At 48.0% G+C, this 25,306-nt stretch overlaps 2 protein-coding genes across 7 annotated transcripts in view; one reads left to right on the top strand and one right to left on the bottom strand.

The window, feature by feature from the left end:
• Nucleotides 1-321: 321 nt before the first annotated feature.
• crb1 (crumbs cell polarity complex component 1) lies at nucleotides 322-21,467 on the top strand. 4 transcript variants are annotated; one of them, XM_035648711.2, is made up of 14 exons: nucleotides 322-532; nucleotides 3,743-3,979; nucleotides 4,514-4,709; nucleotides 4,868-5,007; nucleotides 5,278-5,460; nucleotides 7,310-8,275; nucleotides 9,479-10,050; nucleotides 10,143-10,308; nucleotides 11,054-12,005; nucleotides 12,676-12,720; nucleotides 13,423-13,545; nucleotides 14,354-14,480; nucleotides 18,386-18,661; nucleotides 18,765-18,907. In XM_035648711.2, the coding sequence occupies exons 1-13, from the start codon at nucleotides 457-459 to the stop codon at nucleotides 18,626-18,628; spliced, it is 4,026 nt and encodes a 1,341-aa protein (XP_035504604.2). In that variant the 5' UTR covers nucleotides 322-456; the 3' UTR covers nucleotides 18,629-18,661; nucleotides 18,765-18,907. The 4 variants fall into 4 exon arrangements, with proteins under 4 accessions (XP_035504604.2, XP_035504605.2, XP_035504606.2 ...); XM_035648712.2 differs by having other exon boundaries at nucleotides 18,386-18,657; nucleotides 18,765-18,905; XM_035648713.2 differs by lacking the exon at nucleotides 18,386-18,661 and having other exon boundaries at nucleotides 18,765-21,467.
• dennd1b (DENN/MADD domain containing 1B) overlaps nucleotides 20,487-25,306 on the bottom strand; it is a 101,881-nt gene continuing 97,061 nt past the window's right edge. For all 3 annotated transcript variants that reach the window (XM_035648718.2, XM_047337001.1, XM_047337000.1), the window contains one exon: nucleotides 20,487-25,085. In XM_035648718.2, the coding sequence (XP_035504611.1) occupies nucleotides 24,198-25,085 (888 nt within the window). In that variant the 3' untranslated portion in view covers nucleotides 20,487-24,197. The remainder of the gene's footprint in view (nucleotides 25,086-25,306) is intronic.

Below are 25,306 nucleotides of genomic sequence, written 5' to 3'. Positions count from 1 at the left end.
ATCAACTGAATCAATGATTGCAATAATTCAGTTTTTTGATATAAGTCAGCAACTATTGTGGCTGGAAAGCTGCAGTAGGCACGTGTTGTAAGGTGCTGCATGTAAGGCTTCTTTTTTATACTTATCTTATACTGCATAGTTCATCTGCCTAATGTTGTGTAATTAAAATGTCCCCTCCCTCCCACGTGGTAAGGACCCGCCACTGCACGCTGGAGGGTGTGTGTGTGTGTGTGTGTGTGTGTGTGGGTGGGTGTGTGTGTGTGTGTGTGTGTCTGTGTGTGTGTGTGTGTGTCTTGTTTCCTGCCTCCTGTGTGATGGAGGCCCCTCGACGATGCTCCAGAGGAGGAGAAGTGTGCACCCAGTGGATCTGAGGGGACCACAGATGAGTCGCCGCAGCCAGATGCCAGATGAAGACGGATCCGCGCACGACGAGCAGGATGATTTCCCGGCACGATTATGGATTTAATTCGGTTTCTTCATTTTGAAATACTTGCCTGCACGATTCTCATCGCATCTCTGTTTGTGATAGATGGTAAGTAAATGCTCTTTTTAATTTTTTTTTTATCCCAGCTAATCTCTTCATTATTTCATTGTATCGTCTAATTGTATGCTGTAAATGTATCATCATAACTTTTCTGTGATTTATCAACTTATAACCACCTGTTATGTCTGTATAGCCTGCTTAAAGCATTCATCTAATTATTATTTTGGGGATTTGTCCAGTTTCATACAGGAGTAAGATGCATCCCCTCGTTATGCAGGAGACTTTTCTTTCTCTCAAGTCTGCAAATACAATAATACTAATTAATAACAAGTTTATTTTAATAACACTTGTCAAGCAAACATTTTCTTAAACATCGGAAGGAATCAAAATAGTGTCCAATATGATACCAGCCTCTTTGTGTCGAGTTTGAGTGTAGTAAGTGATTGGCTTCTTGCATTTCAACCAGACCATGCTTGGAATTTCAATGACATGGCTGTGAGCTGACATCATTGTCTATTGTGACCAACACATTTTCTAAGGACTGAAAAGCTAAAGATTAGTAAAAGAGATCTAACATCGGGGGGCAGTGTGCTGACAGATGAGCGAGAGAGCGGGGGGAAATTGGTGGGGGGTTGGGGTTGGGTTGTGATGACGGGGTCAAGAAGGGGGGATGTATTTTTGTGTCTCCACAAAACACCCAATAACACTCAGTCCTCTTATCACCTCTGACACAAGCAGACAGATGCACGGGCCACATGCATCAATCCAGAGGGTCTGCAGATAGGACCGAACAAAGACCCCTGGAGGGAATTTGCATGAGAAAAAGCCGTACATGCTGTGGGGAGGGGATGTGCGGTTGGATGGAGCTGAGGCAACGAGCAGGCCCGGCTCTGAATCCTCTGAGCTCTGCCTCAGGGGAATACTTAAACAAAATAAGTATGAGGCAAATCTCTCAGACACCTCTTGTCATGATTTCCTCAAACATACTTTCTCCCATGGTTTTATTTCTCATTTGAACAAACGTGTCAGAGTCTGTCTAACATATAGAAGATGCACTATAAACTGATCCTTGTAACGCGTGCCACTGTAATATGGGCATATGGTCAGAGCGTCGCCGCTGATACCCACGATATTCCATCACACCCCTGGGGGCACTCGGCCCATACCTCCGTCACGCTGAGTCCACGTCTAGACGTGTATAAGCTGCTACAGGAGAAAGCCTGCGTGCCGTCCGGGGAACTGATTGACCCCCAACACCACTGACAGGAGACGGAGCCGCAGTCGGTGATGACGGAGCACCAAGTGTAATTGCGCTCTTCTGTGTCTTCACAGTCGGCACTCAGCCTGATTGGACCATTGAGGGATGATTACCGTGCGTGATTGCTGGAATATGTCTGCTCATATCAGCCACACTTGTGGCCGCACAGCTTCATAAGGAAGTCGAATCTTTCTCGCGCCCATCAGGCAAAATACATTTACTCAAGCACTTTGGCACATCCAGCCAATTTCCATGCGTTGCTTACAGAGCTTTACACAATTTGTGGTGCAGTCTGATTAGCATGTAATGGAAGCGACACTTGAGCAGCTGATTCCTGTTTTGAGGCATCGTGCCTCCGTGTCCCCTCCCGCACATTCCACAGATTATGTGGATCGTTGCCTCCGAGCTGGTCCCGTTGGTTCTGCCTGGGGTGCGGCAATGTTGAAATGCCTCGATGTGCCACTGGTCTCTGATATTTTCTTGCATATTTGTTGGGGCTGCAGGGGGCAAGTCTCAAGGTAGATGTGATGTATGATCCTAGAGGGAAGCAGTGAAGCGGGGAGACAGGATGAGAAGTTTGATCTTCAGGTCAAAATGAATTTCGCTTTTTAAATTTTACCTTACCAACTCTTGGTTATATCTTATAGAAGTCATATTTTGCAAACATCCAAAACTCTAACATGGCAAACTGGATTTGGAGAAATGACACAATCAGACAGATAATCATATTTGATGTTGAGTATTGTGGTTTATTTTTCTCTTAATTTGAGAATATTAGGAGGCCTTTTAAGGGGGAATCAGAATCAACTATTCTAAACTGCAGCTATCAAAATTTTAAAATGTGTTAATTAATTATTATTTTAATTTTAATTAATTAACATTATTGCCTTATTTGGTTCTTTCACAAGGGAATTCTGATGGAGTCTAACTTTAAAGTAGCTTTAAACTTCTTTAAATTGTGTATTTTGTTGGTGGACTAGTGCTAACCCATCCTATGTATGGAATTGCATTGCAATAAAATTATCTTAACATATGATAAAATTTATGAAAGTGGGGGAAAAAAGCCTGATTTCAATTAGAAGAAACAATCTCTATCAAACAAATCAGTAGAATGTGATTTAACTTTAGTGAAGTTAATATGATGAATTAGTTGGTTTTTTTTAATAGCAAACAAGATTTAAGACACGCAGCATCAAGTCTGGCACAGTTGGAGAATCAGTGCTGCTGTGCGTGGATGAAGTGCTGATCCTCTAATTAGTATGAAAAGCATGAAATAAGACTCAAACCCAGATCTCTGGACTCATGCCATTAACACCCTGATGATTAAAACACAACACCACAAAAGGTAAAGAAATAAATGCCTCAAATTATAGGCCCTTTAACTCTATACCATTCTATCTATTTCTATGGAAATATATATTTGTGGAAGTAGACTGAATGCTGGAGCCAAACAGTGGAATTGGTCACCATGGCAACCAGCCATGACGCCCAACGTGGCTTTGTCCTGACAACGGCTGGACTCAAGTGTTTGGTTTTTTTCATAGCTAGATAGAGACAAAAGAGCTTCATGTGGACATGATCTAAGTCATTATAGGAAGTGGCATGTTTGCTCCACTGATGTACAATAATGCAAACAATTATGATATACAGAAGTAAATGTGGGTCATTCAAGGGGATGTTCAGACTGTTTTTTTTTTCTTTTAGAATAGCTGTGGCGTCTCAAGGTGTTTGACCGTGTGATGGAAAATTAGGGAACTTTCTTAAATCACCACTTAACACTTTTACAGTATTTAAGATAAAAACAAGATGCAATGCACTTTTAGTTGTAAAAAACAAACAAACTGCCTATTAATCATTCTGTTCAAAGACCGAAACAATCAAAATAAGAAGTAAAATATTGAAAAAATGTCTTTTTTTAACAGGAAGAGTGAAAATACAAATTTGTGCCAACAAAATCTGATGCTCAGTGATATTCAAACATTCACTTGATCTCCTCACAGGTGCATCTGCCGACAGGCTGCCTCCGACCGTGGACCCGTGCTCATCCAACCCGTGCCAAAACAGGGCAATATGTAGAAGCCGCAGGGACGGCTTCTCGTGCTTCTGTGTGCCGGGGTTCCAGGGGTCTCGCTGTCAGATCGATGTGAACGAGTGTGCCTCACAGCCCTGCGGCAACGGAGCCACCTGTGTGGACGGAGTGGGTTCCTTCTCCTGCCTGTGCTCGCCGGGGTTCACCGGTGAGTGGGAAGAAACGTGTGCCTGCGTCTCACCACGGGCATCCCAGGGGGGAGACGACATTTCATTCGCTAAAAAGCAGATGTCATAAAATTAGCGATTTCATTTGGAGATTCCTTGCAAATTTAAATTACTGCAGTTCTTACAGTGTCCAAGCTCAGTTTATGATGAATCAAACCTTCCCTCGTGTCAGACTGTCCCAGTGAGATTACAATATGAGCCACTGTTACAAACTCAAGGGGCACAAAGTGTTTAGTGTGTTCACTGAGTGTGTTCTCACTTTTTCTGGCAGCAAAAATGTAAAGTACATATAAAACGTCCCCCACTTTGAATGGCGTTAATATATATTTTTTAAGCATTTACAGTGAAGGGACGTATTGTTTACACTGTACGGTTTGTCGAACACCTGCTGACCCTCGCTGTGAGATAAAAGCAGTCAGCATATGATCACAGCCAGTCCACAGAAAAGCTTTTATATTCGTGTACGTCTGGCGCAAACCCGCCCCCTGGCATCTGTGTTGCTTTCATGTTCACAGGGGCCACTTGTGGGGTCCAGATTGACGAGTGTCAATCACGGCCGTGCCTCAGTGGCGGCGGCTGCCATGGCTACGTCGGTGGCTTCACTTGCACCTGCCTGCCCGGTTACCGAGGGCAACGCTGCGAAATAAACATCGACGAGTGCCAAGAGGCGCCGTGCCAAAATGGGGCTCCGTGTATGGACGGGGTGAATGAGTAAGTAGCCCATAGAAGAGAGGCCGTTAGGAGGAGCTGAACTATTAGGTTTAGTACAGATTCACACATTTGAAATCAAATTGACATCTATGAACAAACGATGTGATTATTTGAATTTCTGAATCACAATCATCATGATTATTGTGTCGCTGTGTCAGATACAGCTGTGACTGCTCTCACACAGCCTTCACAGGCGCACACTGTGAGACACCAGTACCACCGTGCCACTCCGAACCCTGCTTCAACAGCGCCACCTGCAAGGACGGTCGGGGCAACTACACCTGTGAATGCTGGCCAGGTGAATCAAAACACGAGACACTCAGGATAAAGACGAGATGAGAGTGGGAAATGAGTTTGCAAAGTGTATTTAATCACGGGTCCCATGCAGCCATAATGAAGCAGCGTATAATATTTGTTCTCACTGTTCTAAAGCGGTTATACTGTGTTTACAGAATCTGTTCTGGACATTCTGACTCTGTATGTTATCCACGTAGGACGTCGTACACAGGGGGCCGGTCAATCCCGCGCGTTGTTCCCATCTGAAACACTCTCTGTGTCCTCGTCTCAGGGTTTGAGGGGCACCAGTGTGAGATAGACGTCAGCGAGTGTAGCAGCGGCCCCTGCGCGCACGGGGGCCACTGCATCGAGAGGTCGTGGCGGGCCCTGTACGGCAGCGAGCCTCTGCTGCCCGAGCACTATGACCAGCAGCATGCTGCAGGCTACATCTGCAGCTGTCCCCCAGGAACCACGGGTAATTCATTCACAGTACACAAGAGTCTAATGAGAAATATACAGTATTTTTCAAGTACAGTATGCGGGGACTTGTGTTTTTAACTCTGATGTAGATATATAAATACATATATTAAAAGATAATAGTGGATGTAGTGTGAGGGACAATTTAAATGGTTATGTATTGCTACTTAAAATATATACTTTATATATATATAAAAATATTAATATTTGTGAAAATATTTTTCTACACATTACATGTATGCGGTTTTATCTCTTGTTGAGGTGAAAGAGGAATTCCTCCAGATAACAAATCACTTCATCCCAAATGGTATCTTGCTGTCAAGTTGTACTTTTAGGTTATTTTCACATGACTAACATATCACCCACTGAGACCGCCTCGCTGGTTTGAGTGGATTAGTTTTCCTTGTTTGTCAACAACTCAAATCCCAAAAATGCATTGCAACAGCAAAATCTTTCTAAAATGTCATGAAAAAAACCTCAGTGCACTCAATGTACTTTGTCCACAATAGTACCAAAATAACTTTCAATGAAAAGCCAATGTTTCTATAAATATCCTTACGTGACACAACTGCATCGTGACCTTGCTGTGGTTGTGTAAGGCCTGAGTGAGAAATGTGAGCGTGCAGATTAGCTGAGCGAGTACTTACAGTAGGTCAAGCAAACGTGGTCTCGGGTAATGTAATCGATGATACTCTTTTATAATAACGTTGACATATTCACACTGCATCTGTGCCTAGACACGTTGCATCGTTGCATTAGTGGAGGGTTACAGTCAAACTATACAGACATTCTTATGTAACCAGAAAAAGTCCATAATCTCATTCCGCTGCTTTCACAAGACTCGATCCAGAGACGCTATCAGACTCCCATACGGACTTTGTTTGATCCAGCACTGTAGGTAAGACGGTGAGCTGTTGCCTGCTGAGAGTTGTGTTCTAAAAATTGAATACCTGCCAGTCGCTGTGGCACTGACTCAGTCAGGTGGCCAAATAGCATTAGTTTAATCCCCAGGATCTGGCTTTGCTGGTCTCCTGACTGGAGCTATTCAGCCCTATGTGGTTGTGGAGAAGTAGACGGGGAGCAGACCTCCACTCGGGCGGCCTGTACACACACACGCGCGCGCGACCTAATATGATGCAGTCAGACAAGTTTGCAGCTATTCTGGGGGGAAGAGTGACGGCATGATGTGGACACCCGCCCCGTGGATTTGGGGAATTGTGTTGCTCGGAGCAGGTAACAACAAAACGTGTGTTTTTGTTTGTATAGATATTTAGTATTGTACAGGAATCTATTCTCTTATCCTTCCATACCACCAATATAAAACCGATAAACAACTTATTTGAAGCTGCAATGCCCTTGTTGTTATGTGCTAGAGAGCTTAGAGTTGTTGCTGTGTATGACAAAGTGCGAGGTCAGGTTTGAATCTGAAAGCATCTGTAGCACAACAATGCATGCAAAGAGTTCTCCAGACAAACACAAACTAACAATCTGTAGGGGATTGTACATGGACTAGTAAAGTCCCTTATTAAGCAAGTAAGGCACCAAAGAAAAAGAGCCACGACACAAGGATATGGAATTAAATGGGGGGAAACACATTGGCATGTTTCACGTAATGGCACAGCAGCATAATGCATCAGTGCGACTTTTTTGTCAGTGTCAAACTCACATCGGGGAAATGGTTTTGCTCACAAGACGACGATTACCTTTCCAATGAGCGGACTCATCCACGACGGCATGGTTTACATCTGCAGAGACGTCTCACATTCGCTCCGCAGCTGCAGCCTCATAGTTTCAATGAATTTGTGAGTTTGCCCGACGTAACGTTGTTGTTTTTCTTGCGCCGACAGGTTCCCTCTGTCAGGAGGTGATAGACCAGTGTGATCCCAGTCCCTGCCAGAACGGGGGCAGGTGTGAGGGCCACGTTGGAGGCCACAGCTGCCACTGCCTCCAGCAGGGTCCTGATGGAACTCTCTACGGGGGTGTCAACTGTGACGTGAGGCTGGTGGGCTGCGAGGGACACGAATGCCAGAACCAAGGCTCCTGCTCTCCTTTCCTGCTGGACGGGACTCAGGGCTACACCTGCTCCTGCACCGCCGGGTTCAGCGGACCCCTCTGCGACACCCCCACCACGTTCTCCTTCGAGCGCAGAGGCTACCTGCTGCTTCAGAGTCCCCTGGCGGACGCGGCGGTCTCCTGCAACGTCACCCTGAGCTTCAGGACCGTTCTACCCAGAGCGCTGTTGTTCCAGTGGAGCAACCGGGGCCTGCTGCTGAGCCTGGAGCTGGAGGGAGGGCGGCTGCGTCTCGCTCTGAGGAAGGAGGCTTCTGCCGCGGCTGAAGTGCAGGGCCCCGGCCAGGCGCTGGGGCTCCCACACAGTGTCACGGATGGAGAGTGGCATTCCGCGGAGGCCGTGCTCGAAAACTGGGTGCTCAGCCTGAAACTTTTGGACGCCGCCGGCGGCTGCGGGAGCCAGCCGTGCCACAAGGCGGCCACAGTCCAGGGCCCCCTGGTGGGACTGGAGTCGTCCCCCCAGAACACATTCATTGGAGGAGTGCTTCAGGACTCAAGCGGCCCCAGTGACGACGGCCCGCTTCCGGCATTCATCGGCTGCATGCGGGACGTGTTCGTGGACTGGCAGCTCGTCGTCCCCGGGGAGTGGCTGAGCGACTCTGCCGTGAATGTGTCCCTGGGCTGCAGCCACAGAGACCGCTGCCTGGACGCGCCTTGTCAGAACAGAGGGCAGTGTGTCAACCTGTGGCAGAGCTACCAGTGCAGGTGTCCAAGGCCGTACGAGGGGCCGGACTGTGAGGAGGGTATGTCTCCAGCTGTAGTCGTAGATCTATTAGTGCCATCAGATTGGGTTTGATTGTTGTACCAACAAAACAACGACAACGTGAAGACATTTTTGTCACCAGAAATCAGATATCAGGCATCATAATTAAGCTTTGAGATTTTTTTTTTTGTCAATTTCATTGAGGGACAGAGCAAAATACCACAAAGTCACGCTCACTAGAGCTCTTCGGCGGGTCATTAAATAACCTCCTCGGTTGCTGATGTGTAGCAGAAGATGGGAGAGCGGAGCAGGGATGAGGCCAGTCAGAAGCCACGGTAAAGAAAAGACACAGCGATCCTCTTATCTGACGCGCTGGATTAAGGATATAAGAGATTCTATTTTAAAAGTACACCGAGGAACACTGAAGGGAAATTACACCCCAGTTCACTGAGCTGCGGAAAACTGACCATCAGGAAATGAGTGACAATTTATATATATATATATATATATATATATTTTAATAAATTGGTTTGCAGTTTTTCCACAAAAGTTTTCCCTGAAAATATCATTACATAGTTCCAGTTTTTCCATTGAGGATATCTATAGCCATCCTGAGTCTATCCGAGCAGATTACCGAGCGCAGCGTCTGATGGGATCACATTTACCTAACTGCACAGACATTCAAAGTGTCCGCATGCACACAAGTCCAAGCTTCCGCACGACATGCCACATTCCGCATGACCTCTCTGCGTGTCCTCAGTGTTGCTTATCAGGTGGCCACACCGCAGGAGAAAGTGCTGACGGCGTGCACAGATCATGAGGGCTGGTGGCTGCTTAGATTTCCTCTTGTCTGTGTCCGTTCTTCTTTGAACCGCAGCATAAACTGCTTGAATGACCTTTCCCCCCCTCAGTTAGTTGAAAGTTTTGGTGGCGCCACAATCTGTCATAACGCGTCATACTTCTCAGAACAGATGACGAAAAAACCCCCCGCTCAAATCACAGTCCTGAGCTGAAGATAAAAACTGAATAATTAGTTTTCACTACAAGCAAAAAACTTCAACTACATGATATTCTTGAACTTGTGAACCAGCTTTTGTCCTCAGTAATCAATCTAATGTCACATAAGAGCTGGAAAGTTTTCTAAGATGTTTTCCCGATGCTGAAAACCAGACAAATTGCTCTTCTCTGACAAAACACATTTCCTGTCTCATCCCCGTCAACTTTTCCTCGCCTTTTTTTGCAGAGCATGTGACGGCGCGCTTCGGGAACGAGGACTCGCACAGTCACGCTGCGTTCACGGTCGCTGATGATCTGGGTCACAGCCTCTTCATCTCCCTCTTCCTCCGCACACGAAGGCACAGCGGACTCCTCCTGGCGCTGGCTAACAGCAGCAGCGGCGGCGGCGGCGGCGGCGGCCAGTACATGCAGATGTGGCTGGAGGGCGGCAGGGTCACGGTGCAGGTCAACGACTCTGAGAGCCTGAGGGCGGAGAGTGCGGTCGACGACGGGGAGGTGCACTTCGTGAGCGTGGAGGTGGCGGAGGGCCGCATGGCGCTGCACGTGGCCGCCCAGAAACAGGGCGACGTGGAGATCCGGACAGTCCGTGTCCGAGCGGGAGACACTGTGTACGTGGGAGGCCTGTCGGAGAGCAGGGCCACCTCAGCGTTTGGCGGATATTTTAAAGGCTGTATCCAGGACCTGAGGATCAATGACAGCAGGCTGCAATTCTTCGGGCTGGACACGTCCGTGAGATCTTACCCTCTGGAGTTCATGGAGAACGTGACCGCCGGGTGCTCAGGGGACAACGCCTGCAGTGTGAGTAGAATAAACTCACCAGTTCCTACACAGTACAGTTAGACGCCATGCGACATTGGTTATATTTTTCTATATGAATGTCTCATCTCCAGAGGAACCCGTGTCTCAACGGGGGGATGTGCTACTCCACGTGGGACGACTTCACCTGCAGCTGCCCCCCGAGCACCTCAGGGCGGCGCTGTGAAGAGGTCCGGTGGTGCGAGCTGTCCCCCTGTCCCGCAGAGTCAGAGTGCAGGATGCTGAACCAAGGATACGAATGTAAGTGGAGTCCAAATACATAGACGACGTGTGTACGAAAAATTGACGTAGTCGCCGCCGGGTCCAGAGAGTGAAGCCAATGTGGACGTGCCCGAAGAAGCCTGTGTTCTCTGGAATCACCAGCAGAGGGCGACTCACTGGTCACGAAAAATAATTCAGTTTATTACGTCAGTAAACATTTTTTTGAGGAGCTTGTGGTTTCAATCACTTCAGCTTCAGGTCTGTTACTATGAATTTTGCTTCCACGTTCTTCTGAAATACCCCCGAACCCCAAAACGGAGTTGGTTACCTCTTGGACCATATATGTACATTACTTAATCCTTGACCTTCTTTGTGGGATTGCCGGTGACCATGTAACACGCGCCTCAATCTGCCCACGCGGTTCACTATGTGTGCTTGATGAAGCAGGATTGGCCCGAGGCCAGATTATCCTTTTCTTTTGCGGGGATTAGTGATGATTTACTGTGTCACCCGTCTGTCTTGCAGTGAGCCAGCCCCTGTTCACTGATACACTTACCTGCTCCTTACACGTAGTTGTGATAAATGACCTCATATAGTTGTGTAAAAGGATTTTAGTGTTATCAAACAGGCCACGTGTTTGTTGTCTTTCAGATCTCTAAATTAGAAATCTCAATACACTTGTTGTATTCTGGTGATAAAGCCAGTAGATAATGAGATGCCATGTGACAAAGGAAGTGTTAAGGGTGCAAGTATAAATGGCAACTATTGTCCCCTCATCTCCCAGGCTATTCCAGTGCGACCTTCCTGAACGACAGCACTGTCATGTCCTACCGGGGAAACGGCCAGATTGTCCGCAATCTGACCAGCCTCTCCCTGAACCTTCGCACGCGGAGGCGCAACGCCGCCATCCTGCATGCAGAGAAGGACTCGGCGTTCATCACGCTCTCCGTCCAGGACGGTTTCCTCACCGTGGAGCTGCAGAGCACCGCCGCTGCAGAGGAGAGCGAGGCGGAGGGAGGGGAGGGAGGGGAGGCCGTGTCGACGGTCAGCCTCAGCAGCCGGAGGATCGTCAGTGATGGCGAGTGGCACAGTGTCCACGTGTTCATGGCGGCGCCGTGGGCGCACGCCTCCCGCTGGACTCTGTCCCTGGACGATGACATAGAGGAAGCGAGCACTTCCCGGAACCAAGGGGGCAACATGGACTTCCTCAGGCAGGGGGTGGATATCTTCCTGGGGGGCCTGGCCCCGGATGCCGGCTGGTCCCTGGTGGGATGTCTGGGCACAGTGGAGCTGGGCGGCATCGCCCTGTCTTACGCCGGCTCCGCCGACGTGAACCTGCCGCGCCTGCAGGCCGAGCAGTTCGTCCGGACGTCGCCGCGCGCGCCGCCCCTCGGCTGCAGCGGGGCCCCCGTGTGCGAGCCCAACCCCTGCCTGAACGGGGGCCACTGCCAGGACCACTTCAACACCTACAACTGCAGCTGCGCCGAGGGCTGGGCCGGCCGGCGCTGCGACTTCTTCACCGACACCTGCGCCCCCGGCCCCTGCGTCCACGGCAACTGCAGCGTGAACGGGCGGACCTACGAGTGCGCCTGTGAGTTTGGCTACGGCGGCGTGGACTGTGAAAACGAGGTGGACGTGTGTGACAACCACCGGTGTGCCCATGGAGGCACCTGCCTGCACGGGCCAGACAGGTACGCCTGCCTCTGCCCTGAGAACTACACCGGACCCTTCTGCAAGTAAGTGTGTTTTTCTGGGTATAGTGAAAAAGCTAAAAGAATTAAAGATAATGAAAATAGTAGAGAGAGACAATCCCAATAAGAATATTTCACGCTTTGAAGATGACTTTGCTCTGCTATGAACAGTTTTGGAAGCCTAGTTAGATCAGGTGAACACAAAATACACAAATAAATGTTCCAAAACTGTGCAAGGGGCCGCAACGCAACGCAACGCAACACAGAGACCCTCCACTGTAAGCGTCTCCGCATGTGGGCCTCTGTTCGGCTTCTCCAACCACGCCCGCGGTGCGAGTCTCAGAAGCCGCATTCTCTATTCTAGTGTCAGCCAGCGAAGGCCTCAGTCTGCCGCCGCGTCTCACTACACACGGCTCTCTGGTTCAGCGGCGGCTTCTTTCCCCTGTCATCTGCCGCTTGCCTCGGAGAGCCAGCGGGGGGAACGCCTCCAACCATTTATCCTGTAAACACACAGCCTCTTGCATTTCTTTTTTTTGCATCTCCTGCACAGGAAAAAAACCCTTTTGCACGTGTCTCGCCGAGCGGGCCACCGAGACAAACGTCTCCCCTTCAACTGGGAACGTCTAACGCTGTAAAGTTTTCATCAGAATGACTTCTTTGTGTTTGTGTCTCTTTCTACCCACACCCCGCCGCCGCTCTTCTTGTTCCTCTGCAGCGAACGCACTGAAGAGATTCCGTGGTACATTGTTGTCAGAAAAGTGTAAGTACTCCTCGTCGTCGTCGTCGTTGTTGTTTCTTTTTCTCCTCCTATTCCTCAGGTGTTTCGCCATTTGTTCCCTGTCAGATATTTGTCGCTCAAATTGTCGCGTGTCCCGGTGGGTTCTTTTGGTTTCGTAAAAATGTGCGACAAAACGTCGAGCAGAGCTAATGTTAACGGGGCCTGTGACATGAGTGACAGTTGTAGTTCCAAATGTATTCCTGGCATCTCAATGAAAACTTCTCCTACCAAAATTGCACCCTTTAATATTTAATTATATTTTATATTTTCAAAATATTTTGTGCATTTGGAGATATTTTTGTTGCCCTCGAGGGGATGAACTTCAAGTTTCCCCTCAGATTCATAACATTCTGGAACAGCGCTGCTGTGCATTGTGGCAAACACAAGGCAAAAGAGCCGAAGGACAAATTGTTGTTGTTGTTGTTGTTTTCATTCCTGTGATTGGACGTCCTGCTGGAGGTCGTTAATCTTATTGTCCTGTTCGCCTCCTAAACCTCTTTGCCCCCCCCGTGAGGAACAATGCAGCCCCCGTCTGGCCTGATCTCTGCTCCCCCGATCCAGCGAGATGAAATACCCTGACTACTATATGTACCATATACTATATATATACTGGCTACTGACCTCGAGAAAAACCAAAACATGCATTCACCCCCGTCCGTGTGTGGTTGTCTCTGACCCTGCCAGGCGACCCAAGCTGCCGGTGTCCGTGTGCGGCGACGACACCAGAAACTACACCTGCTTCAACGGCGGCAACTGCACCGACCGAGAGCTGTCGTGTGACTGTCCACCGGGCTTCACCGGACACCGGTAGGAGAGAGAGAGGGAAAATACACCGTTATGACCCGGTCGAAACCTGTAAATAAGTCCAATGGATCCAGGGAAAATGGGATTTGCCTACGTAGTGCAGACGGACGTCAGCTCCTCCATTCATACTTCACAAGCTTTAGCCCATTTGCTTCTTATGAGGCAAACAGCTGACCAGTATATTCATGCAGGTGCACGTCCAATGTAACCTGGTAGCAGGGGTAGAGGAAGAATACATAAATATATATATTCATTTAAAACAAAAATGTTTTTATTGGTTTTTAGTGTCAAACATTTCCACATCATTTGTCATTGATGCATGAATAGTGCAAATTTGAAAAAGTCTCTCAAAAGTACACACATACCGACACAATACAGTAAAGAGATCAAATTGAAGTTGAAAGAACTGTGAAACAGTTAGGGAGTAGTCTGTTTCCTTGTAAACTGACTAATGATCTTTGAAAACAAAATCAGGCAAAAAAGGCACAAATGTCGAGAACCACAGGTTTAAATCTTTTAACTGATCGCTGTGTTTTTTTATAACCCTGTTAGTACACTGTGAATGTTTTTGTGTAAAATGTTAATCTGAAAATTTAGCCATATAGCTGTCAGGTAAATGTGGAGGGCAAAGTCCAGATGAAATGTACGAGGAAGCATAACATGGAAATACTCAACTAAAGTACTAATATCTCAAAACTCTCAAAAGTTTGAAGTCTCCCTCGAAGAACAAAGTGTCTCTGACCTAACTGTGGATTCTTGTATTGTGTGTGTGTGTGTGTGTGTGTGTGTGTGTGTGTGTGTGTGTGTGGAGGTGTGAGCAGGAGGTGGACGAGTGCCAGTCCAACCCCTGCCTGAACGGGGGCTACTGCCGCAACCTGGTCAACAAGTTCGTCTGCATGTGCGACATGAGCTTCGCTGGAGACACGTGCCAGATGGACGTAAGCGACATTTACTTTTACGTGGCGTTGCTGCTGTGGCAGAACCTCTTCCAGCTGCTGTCCTACCTCATCCTCAGGCTGGACGACGAGCCCGAGGTGGACTGGGGGGGAAACGACTGAGCGCGCACGCGCGCGTGTGTGTGTGTGTGTGTGAGAGTGAGTGTGTGTGTGTGTGTGTGTGTGTGTGTGTGTGTGTGTGTGTGTGTGTGGGACTATTTAAACAGAGGCGGGTGAACTTGAAGTTCTGTCAGTGATTACTCACCGGGAGCCCGGACCAGGCATTTATCAGCTCATATTAGGGTTTAATATACACCACATGAAACCACAGAGCTGTTTCTGTGCCTTAAAATTAGACTTTGGTCATCAGAAGCACTTTATTTAATATCTCTGTTTAAATTACTCAATTGAATTTACTTATTTTAAGGGAGACATACTAGGCTTTTTCACCTTTTCCCTTTCCTCTAGTGTGTCGTATAGGTTTTTTGTTCCTGAAACGCCTAGGCGTGGATCACAGAGACGGTCGTCCCTCCATAAATCACGTCGGGGAGCTTGAAAGCCGCTCGCTTTCTGTCGATCGACCAATCAAATAATCGCGCGCGTGTGTGTGTGTGTGTGTGTGTGCGTGTGGAACGAGGCGCGTGCGGCGCCGCTGCCGTGGTCTCAAAGGCAGAGAACATAGTCTACATTCAACAGAGCGCTGTTCTGGGGGAAGTGAGGCACATGTGTAAAAAAACTGTGTGTTGTTTGCGATGTTTGTCGCGGAGGGACATCCCGTCAGTGTTCGTCTGAACCGGATGTCGGGAGCTCCGTGCGGATGCGCGTGTGAACTCTCACAAACAGCCACCGAAGCACCTACAGGGGCTGACGACGACAAGTCGCGACGTCTTGATGCGCATTCAGAGCTCCGTGCGTGTGCGTGCGTGTGCGTGCGTGTGCGTGTGTCTGTGTGTGAGTGTGTGAGTGACTGACTGCTGAGCGTTGTTTTGCACCAAAGAAGAAGTTTCTGTCTGTAAACCCTCCTGTGCGAGGCAACCAGGCATTGTGGAGCCTGAATCCCCCGCGGCTCGGCTCCATCGACACCTACGAACACTTGCCGCGTAGCGCTGCTCGGCCGCTGGACCCCGCATGTGTCCGTCGTCTCAAATCCTCCGTGTTCGTTACTACATGTGACTTCTGTCTCTGTCTCTCCCTCGTCACGTTCTGTCCTGGTGTTCCAGTCTCTGTCTCTGTTGTCGTCCAATAAAACGAAATCTCTCTCTCGTTGATCGACCTGTTGTCTGTCCTCTTTTCATCTCTTCTCACTTCATCCTCCTTCCCGCACTTTGGTTCAGTTGTCCAATTTTCGCCAACTTTTTGTGTGAAGCTCCTCCCTGCCACTGATCCTCTCCTCGTTGATATCGTGACCGCCCTGACGTCGACTCCGGCTGACGCCCAACATGGACACCTAATCTCTCTTAACAAGATGTGGTGTTAGTGCATCTCAGAATAGACCAAGTTCAGAGACACACAGTCGCCTGTCGCCGTCCATCGGCCTTTTGGTCTGAGGTTCATGTTCACGGTTTATGAAAAGAGGGTTTATGGCATCCTATTTCCTGTTTTCCTTTTGTTCTTACATCACAATGCTATTGTGCACAGAGCCAGGCGAAAGGACAGATTTTCGTTAATGTCTTCAAACAATAGTCTTATGTTTTTTTAATGTGCGTTCAAATATGAGGCCGCAGCTGAGTGTGTCAAATCAAGAAGACATCTCGTCATTTTTGGTTAACATAAAATCCTCCTGCGTTTCCACTGACACTGTTTCCCTGTTGAGCTGCAGTGAAGTGATAGTGATAAAAAAAAGTTGCTGCTCAGAGACTGTAACTTTGGATGTTGCCTCCTGTACATGGACGACCCGACGCCTTTAAACCGGACTGCGGTTTGAGTACGTTTTAGCTGTAGGCCTTTTTTTCCTCTTTCACTTAAAACGCATTAGGATTGTTTGAACAGAACACAGTACAGTATTCACATAGGAACCTGACCATTGTTTAAAGATGGACCTGGAACAATCTATCCTCACATGTGGAGGACGGGGATCAAATATCCGAAGGGGATCAAATATCCACGTTGTTTGCATCTATGAAGGACAAAAATTTAAAAAATAAATAAAGTTTGTGACGAAAATGGACATTTCCGTATTTTCTACATCTGTTCATTTTCCACGTCTGTTCATTTGTACATTTCCTTCATGTCTTCATACTAACCCATTTCATCTTTTGTCTTCACATGTGTCACGTTCCGGTGTCCACATATTTTTAACCACATGCTGTAGTGAGTATGCAGCGGCACTCCTCTCTCGTACACCTGCCTTTTCTCTCCCATCTTGTAAGTCTTTGAGCGCTTGTGTGTGTGTGTGTGTGTGTGTGTGTGTGTGTGTGTGTGTCACAGACCTGATGGTGCGGGAAACGGGGGGGGGGGGGGGGGGGGGGGAGGAATTGGGGAGCAGTTTTTCAGTGTCGGCACTGATGTGGCCGTCCGCACCGAGAGGAGCACTGAGAGGGAAATGTGCTTTCGCCAGCAGAAAGAGCCGCATCTGCCGCTGAAGTGCAGCTTCAGCAGAGAACTGGTGGCATTCACAGAAGTTGGGCCTGCTTCACAGAAACGTATGAGGGCAGCTTATCTTGCAGAGGCACACACACACACACACACACACACACACACACACACAGAGAACAGGTTGATAGTGCTGACAGCAGGGAAGCATAGCTGCCATCCCTCTGTGTGTGTGTGTGTGTGCGTGTGTGTGTGTGTGTGTGTGTGTGTGTGTGTGTGTGTGTGTGTGCGTGCGTGTGTGCGTGTGTGTGTGTGTGTGTGTGTGTGTGTGTGTGTGTGTGTGCAGCGGCACTGCCGAGGCTCCAGGGCGGCCTCGCCGTGTACCTCAGAGACTGGTTAGTCAGACGTCTCTGTGTCGGTGTGTGTGTGTGTGTGTGTGTGTGTGTGTGGCAGTCGGTGACTGATGGCGGGTCCTGGCTGCAGGCTGCTCCGGCTCGCTTGTGTCACACTCGCTCTGGCAGCCAACTGTGCCGCGGTGACAGGTAAGCACTTTCCGGGAGTCAACAAAGAACCTGTAGCAAAGGGGAGAGGAAGTGTAACGTCTTACGCAGCATCGAGCGCCAGTGGAGGTTATTTTTTGCCTCGGGGTTATGGAGTGGTTGGATTTTTATTAGAATTATGTTTCCACATTGATTGCTCGGTATATAAGTTTGCTGACTTCTGAGATGTCCTTCCCCCGACACACAGCCTTGTGTCAACCTGACAGGCTGAGTGCGGCGCTCCAGTCGCGAAGGGGGTGTCAGCCAGAAATTGTAGTGTGTGTGTTGCGCAGGAGTGATACTTAGAGCTGCTGTGCTGTCGGTTAACCTTTCATCAGCCGCTCGGAGTGCCACGACGATCACACCGACCAGAACCACCCACGTAAGTGCATCTGCTGCTGCTGCTGCTGCTTGATGAACGTTAACAATCGCTCACCCGCTGCACCGGAAGCCTTGATTTCACCCGTGATTCACTGGGTTGGCCTGGCGAGGTCAGGGAATCTGTGTTTGCATGCTGGGGAGCTCGTGTTTTCCTGGTTGGTTGGTGGTGATGGTGTTTTTGTGTTTGTGTGTCTGTGGTGTGTGTGCAGATCGCAGGGCCCCGGGGCCGCAAGTTAAAAAAAAAATGAATCTGCAGGAGGTTTCACGAATCATTCAAACGCCTTCAGACACTGTACGCACAACAGCTTTTCTTCCCTGCTTGAAAAGAATCACCTGTGTGTGTGTGTGTGTGTGTGTGTATGTGTGAGCGAGCTGCTTTCGGCGTGTTTGGAGTGTTTTGTGCTGATGGGATCATCAGGCAGCATGTATCGCCCGCATGTGTGTGATCCTCCACAGACAGAGCGCGCTCCGCACAGCTCGCGGGTCGCTGCCATCGCGACACCGTGTCTCGTGGGCCTGGCGATAGTGGCGGCGGCGGGGCTGGCGCTGGCCGTGGCCAAGCTGCGCGAGAGGCGGCGGACGGAGGGCGGGTTCGGCCCGCGGCAGCTCGAGGCCGCCGGTGGCCGCGGCCCACCTGCCGAGCCGGGGAACACGTCGACGATCAGCACTTTGGCGGCGCGCGTGGAGCGCCTGGTGTAGTGTGTGAGGCCAGTCAGGAGAGGAGAAGTGTGTGTAAGAGTGTGCATGGCGTAGAGAAGCGTGTGCGAACATCTTCTTCTTTTTTAAAAAAAAATTCTTGTAAGAATCTACTCCTCTTTCCCCGCCTCCCCCGCAGCTGACCTCTGAGGGTTTGACCTCTGACCTCTTACTGTCCATCGGTCTGGCGTCAGTCGTCCTGCTGCTGGCCTTCGTCCTGAGCTCGGTGGGACTGGTGGTGGCGCTGAACCGCCGCGCCACCCGCGGCACCTACAGCCCCAGCCGGCAGGAGAAGGAGGGATCGCGGGTGGAGATGTGGAGCATCACCCAGCCGCCGCCCGTGGAGAGACTGATATGAGAGGCAGACGGGGGGGGGGCGGCGGTCGCCACACGCAGGGCGATGACCGCGTCCTCGAAGTTATTCAGGAAACACACCTGATATCATGTACGTACATCAGGCTCAAATGGTGATCGAATATCTGGGTTGTGCATGGAACCAGGGTTTTTCATGTCGCTGTAACTCCACTCTGACATGACGGCTTTCTTTCATCACTTGCAAATACAAATGCTGGAAGTCTGTAAAATCCTTTGTGGGGAAAAAAAAAACAGAAGAAAGAAAGATAGCCCAGTGCTCGGAGCAGGCCCCACAGCACAGGTCAACTCAGCGCCTGCTCCGGCCACTACAGGGCCTTCATGTGTGCCTGGAATGCCTCACAAGTAGAAAGTAAGTCGTTTTTTTCAAAATATCTTATATTATGTCATTAGTGATTGTACAAAAACACAATATTATATTAACAGACTGGCCACTGCCTCTGACAGATTGACGCAGCTGCAACTCATAGGGTGCGTTTGAGATTTACAGTACAGTAGGTGTGTGAATGATCAGGCATGGACAATAATCAGGAGTATTGGCAGCGCTGAGGTGGGTGGAGCCCCCCCCCGGATCAGATTATGTTTGAGGGGACCAATAAAGACTTGTGTTTCATCCATCTCCCAGAGATGTTTGGCACCTGGCGTCACCTTCCGGCTGAACATCATCCGTCTACACGCAAAAGATTTTGAGCTCAGGAAGTATCGAGTCTCTCAAATCTCTGTGTCCATATTCTTGGAGTTGATGGACCAGTGAGGACTCACAGAAAAAAAAAAAAATCATCTCACACACACACACACACACACACACACACACACACACACACACACACACACACACACACACACACACACACACACACACACACACACACACACACACACTTTGTCTTAAAACCTCATCCGGAAACAAGCGGAATGAGTGACAATATTATGACAATGTATGTATTTATTATAGGTAATTCTTTGTGTATTACGTGTCTATACAGGATCATTTTCACCGTCGTCGAGAACAGATTTGTGAACCGTCAGTAACGAGAACTGTCCAGGCTCAGTTCTAATGTTGATTGTGTGTGCTGACCATTCCCCTTTATTATTATTTTGAAAAATGTGAATTTTATTTTGTAGCTTTGTCGGCAAAATGTCTGTAAAATCCTCCGGTTAATTAAAGTCAATTTTATTTGTTTTTCTTTTTTTGTCTACAAAGTGTTAATGCATTTAGGATCGGTGTAATGAATCGATCCACAAATATGTGAGCACTAATCAAAAGAGATGATGAAGATGCTGGAGCTAGATAATGTAATAAAGTTTAAAGTATCAAACAAATTTGCCCAAAAGATGAACAACAGAGTTCAGGGGCTCTGGTTTGTCCGACCACGTGAACTGTTATTACACAATAAACCACATTAGGCAATTTTGTAAAATAAAATGCAAGTTTCCTCCCCCACATATTATGATTCTACCCGCTGATACACAAAAAAGATTCCAGTGATGCATAAGACTGAAACAGTGTCATTTATTTTGAGTTCACAGTGCATACATCACGTGCAGTTGAACCATGTTACTCGTCAATAGCACATCATCAGATTGACCTCCGTTGAGTTCTCGATGAAAACATGCGTTCGAGCACAGAATCAAGGAAATCAGTAAATGGCAAAGAAGAGCAGGGTCAAGTCATCGTTCAGAAACACCCACAACAGGAAATGACACTAAAGAAGTCGCTGGCCTTGGTAAAGTCCAAACCATCATAGTTTGTCTGTAAAACAAAAAAAAGCTGCTACGTCGTCCGTCCCGCTCACTCCAGATTTTCTATTTCAGGGACACTTATACTTACTATATGTTTATTGATAACTCTTACTAAACACCATATTGTTGGAGTATTGGGCTTCTTTAGTTGTCACAAGCGTTTTAGACATTGAAATGCAAATCCCCTGACAATCATTTCTGTTTTTCACCCTTGTACATGAGTGTAAACAGGAACAGAGCTACTGAAGCTCTTCACATCCGCCTCCACTCAATTATCTCTCCCGAAAAACCTCTATGGCTAAATGTAATGGTTAAAGAAAAAAAGGAAAAAGGTAGAAATGATTTCCTCTACGTACCATGAAAGGCAGATGACGTTTAAAGTCTACATTACCCGTGGCAAGGCAGAACAAGTGTCATGTTCATCCCCAACGTATTTTGATCTGATGGAAGTGCTCAACGCTGAAATGATAATTAATACCTAAAGAAAAAGATCACATGGGTTAAACAGAACACAACACGTACAGGTCCGGACATGCAGACACGACGGGGAGCGTTGTGCCGTGGACAAGTGTCAGTCTCTGTCGGATGCTTCTGAACTCCAACGGCTACATGGGACATTTCCGTTATTATTCTTTCTCTATATTTCTTTTCTTCAAAAATAAAATCTAAAACATTCAAATATTAGGCGTCTTTTCTTGGTTTCTTTTTTTTTTTTTTTTTTTTTTTTACAACATATAACACCAATCATATATTATTCATGTAAAATATACTCAGGCCAGAAAAAATACACATCTATTCAGTTGCAAATCATTTTTTTCCATCAATGTTAAAAATCACCTAAAGAAACTTACAGTTAGCTCAGAGTCAGTGGTCAAGAAAGAGAGGAAACAAGATGAAGAAAGAGAGAGAGAGCACAAACTATACGCGACAGTACAATCAAAAAGAAAGTACCTCAATCACAAATGGATAAAATAACCCAGAGAAAGAACACGGGGCGGGAACATTCACACTGACCGAGGCCTCCAGCTGGAACCTCCTGACGCCCATGACCTTCTGATGCTGGTTCCCTAAAGTTCCATTCAGGTCAGGTTCCTTTGTCCGTCTGTCATGTAAACACAGAGATGTTCAACAGTGTGGAGGTGGTCGGACAACGCTCCTCTGTTACACTGAACCTCGTTGATTTGCGCGGGATGCTTCCTCTGACTGTATAAGGCACAGCACACACGCCTGAAACAATCGGCTCACGCGCCGCCGGGAAAATAATTTGGTTCAAGTAGAATCTTACAATATAATGTGAATAGTACTCTTTTGATCATTTTTTAAATATTTGCATAGTAAATAAACTTTGTTGCGATGAACGAGGCCGGTACCAGACATTGTTCTGGGGTCAGTTTCTTTCTTCTTTTCCTTTTTGGAATTACTCGGACTGATTCCTGGGCTTTTAGAAGCACGCCAGAGACTTTATGAGCCAATCGTTAACGCAGAGCAGCACTCAAAAAGTGGAGGAATAGCTGCTATTAAACTGCCACACCGACTGGCGTCTGGCATAAATCGTAAGAACAACGAACTATAAATGTTATAATCCCAACACGAGCCTTTTCCTCTCTCTCTTTCTTCTTGTCTCTGGGTTCTGCGGTGACTCAGAGGACGGTGGGAGCCCACAGTCTCCGGACACGGCGTTTTCTCTCCACAGGAGAGTCTGGTATAGGAATAGTTTCGACCCTGTGCACATTACATCCATGTAGCTTTTTCTCTCCGAGGAGAGCTGTATTGCTGCATTACAGTACAATCATCAATCACTGCGTTGCATCATTACAGTGTGTGTGACTCGAACCTAGAAGGACAGAGATTGCATTTCCTCGTGTGGGACGAGGACGGCGGCGATGAGGACCCCGAGTCTTACGAGTCTGGCGATGATCTGGATCTTTCTTAAAAGTCCACAAATCCCAGACAAACAGCAAAAACACAGAGTTTTTTTTAAAGACTGAAAATGGAAACTATGTGCAGTGTTTGTGACCCACTTTAAAAAGGTGACATCATCAGTGCGCCACAAACGGGGCAAACGGGGCGGGGGAGTCTGCAAGCAACGGGAGGCAGAACGATGAACAGCCAGTTCGGGTCTTTGACATGAGATGAGTCGATCACAACACACATGTACCGTATTGCCAGTTGAATAAAGTACATCCACTCCGAAACCTCACGAGCTCTGCGACAAACCGGCCAACGTCTTTAAGGGCGAGAGTGAGAATGAGATGTCGCTGAAATCGGTGAAAAAAGGCAGAAATTTAGGAGAGACAACACGCGGAGCAGAGGAGGAGATGATGCAGGAGCAGATCATCCCTTTAAACTCTGAGTGTATTTGCATCTCCCCACAGAGAGGGGGAGGAGGTTTGAACATCTCATAATCTGGAATGTAATTTAAAACATCAGCTCAAAGCACATCATATATTAACTACTCTATTAATACAGATAAATACAGTGCTGCTCGGGCACATTGTTCTGATTACAAAGTACCTGTGGCGGTATCTGTGGATTAAGACACCAGAGTATCATATACAGATCACATGTCCATTTAAGGCATGGTGATAATAAAAATAGGTTTTACATAGTGTGTGATTTGTTTCAAAATCCTGTTTCGCTTCGTACCAACTAAGTAATAACTGAGTATTATTATATCATGTGCAAATTCAATTGAATTGAAATGTTTGGAACACTGACGGTGAGTCGAGGAGAACAGGTTGGCTACATATACTTTGTGCAAAAAAATTATAATTCGTAGGTCACCGTTCTGTGTTACAATGCGTCGTTCAGAAATGTAGATGATTACAGGTAAAAATGAGTATGGTGAGTAAACCTGCTGCAAAAAACTGTTGTTTGCAGTTGTAATTTGGGTTCATTTCTTAAATCAAGTGGAGCGTTTGTGTTTTTGTGCTGCTACTATCACAGTTCAGACAATTTTTCACGCATTTTGAGAAATTCAAACTTTGTAAATTTGACATTGTGATACTTCATCACCCATATCACATGGAAGGAAGATACTGCCACTGTGGTAAGATTACATTATTTTAACCCGTTTTCTAAAACAAATTTGAAATTTTGCTGAATTTCGATTGGTAACCTTGTCTTTTGAGTTTTCTTGACTAACTTTGGAAACACGTTGAGATATTTATGTTCCAATGTGAGGTGTCGTTTCCTCATAAATCAGGGATCTTATCATATGAAGACAAAGATGGAGGATAGATGGAGAACTCTGCAGAGCATGATTTTTCCGTCGTGTCTGTCTATACGACATCAGATTGGTTTGTGACTTTTCCTGATGGCAGGGTGTCGAGATAAAAAACAAACAAACAACACAACTTCAGAACTGATCATGTCCTCTGAGTCTGCAGCCGATCGTTACAGACGAATAACAGTGAGCGTGTTTCATCAGAACCAGACTCGGAGTCTGTGACGTCCCTCAGGACTCGTCCGTGGCGTTGCCCTGGACCTGGTGGTGACTGTTGTTGCAGTGAACCTGCGAGAGCTGCAGGCTGGTGTGGACGACCGAGCCGAGGCAACACCGGGCCTCAATCTCCTCGAGGAGGCCCTGATCCTGACCCACCGCTGCCCCGGAGCCTCTACCCTGACCCAGACACAGGCCGAGCCCCAGGAGCCCCTCCTTGGACACCTCCTTCTCCCACGGGACCGGCATAGCGGACTGTCTGTGCCTCGACGGGCACCTCTCGCCCTCCCGGTGGCCCTTGCTGCCCTGCCTCTGAAGGGCCTTCTCCTGGTAGTGCCTCACCACCTCCTTGGACAGCACCTTCCTCCTCAGGATGCTGGTGGAGGAAGTCTGGTTCTGGGTCTGGGTTTGAGGAGGCTCAGTGCAGGCCTGGGGGTCTGAGATGGCCCGGGACCGGCCCGCTGGACCAGGGGACTGGTCCGGGTGAGAAATCGGTGCTGGAGAACTGTGAGTGTGAAAGAGGGTGGGAGACGGCGGAGCGGCCGTGAGTCTGTCGGACAACACGGGCGAGTAGGAGAAGCGGTGTCCTGGTTGTCGTCCTGGAGGTAACAGGTGAGGGTCTGAGTAAGAGTTGGGCTGCGGAGGACTAGACAGGGGTTTGGAGACATTGGCGGCCCGGGCCGGGGCTGCAGCGGCGGTGACGGGCACCGGAGGAGGAGCTGCCGCAGGTTTCTTCGACACCTTCAGGCTGCTCTTGTTGGGCTGTCTCCGTGGAGATGGCGGGAGGTGTTTTCCGTGGACTGCGCTGTCATCCTGGCCCATGTTCCAGCCCCCCTGATCCTCGCCACCAGCACATCCGCTCTCATCTGCAGGTTTAGACTCACCGGCGGGCGTCGGTTTGGTCTGCGTCAGAGGAAAGAGAGGAAAAAACATTTAAAAAAGGAACTTGATGAAGAGTCCAAAACAATATCTGCCCTGTGAGTGTGTGAACAAAGTTTTCGTCAACGCCATCTGCTAAGGTACACAACTGTTTACTGTAAGGGAAGCACTGATGTCACTGCAAGTCAATATATCAACTTCTTTGCACAATGAGACATCAAACTTGATTTTTTTGTGTGACATTA

This window comes from Scophthalmus maximus, chromosome 13, assembly GCF_022379125.1.
Source record: "Scophthalmus maximus strain ysfricsl-2021 chromosome 13, ASM2237912v1, whole genome shotgun sequence".
Lineage (NCBI taxonomy): Eukaryota > Metazoa > Chordata > Actinopteri > Pleuronectiformes > Scophthalmidae > Scophthalmus > Scophthalmus maximus.
Note: the sequence above shows the minus strand (reverse complement) of the source record. Positions and strands in the feature narration are given on the sequence as shown.

Bases quoted from the DNA above. Each gene is read 5' to 3' on its own strand.
- crb1 (XM_035648711.2), top strand. From the start codon at position 457: ATGGATTTAATTCGGTTTCTTCATTTTGAAATACTTGCCTGCACGATT. The intron at 10,051-10,142 runs GTGAGTAGAATA...TCTCATCTCCAG, and splicing joins CAGGGGACAACGCCTGCAGT to AGGAACCCGTGTCTCAACGG. The intron at 10,309-11,053 runs GTAAGTGGAGTC...CTCATCTCCCAG, and splicing joins GCTGAACCAAGGATACGAAT to GCTATTCCAGTGCGACCTTC.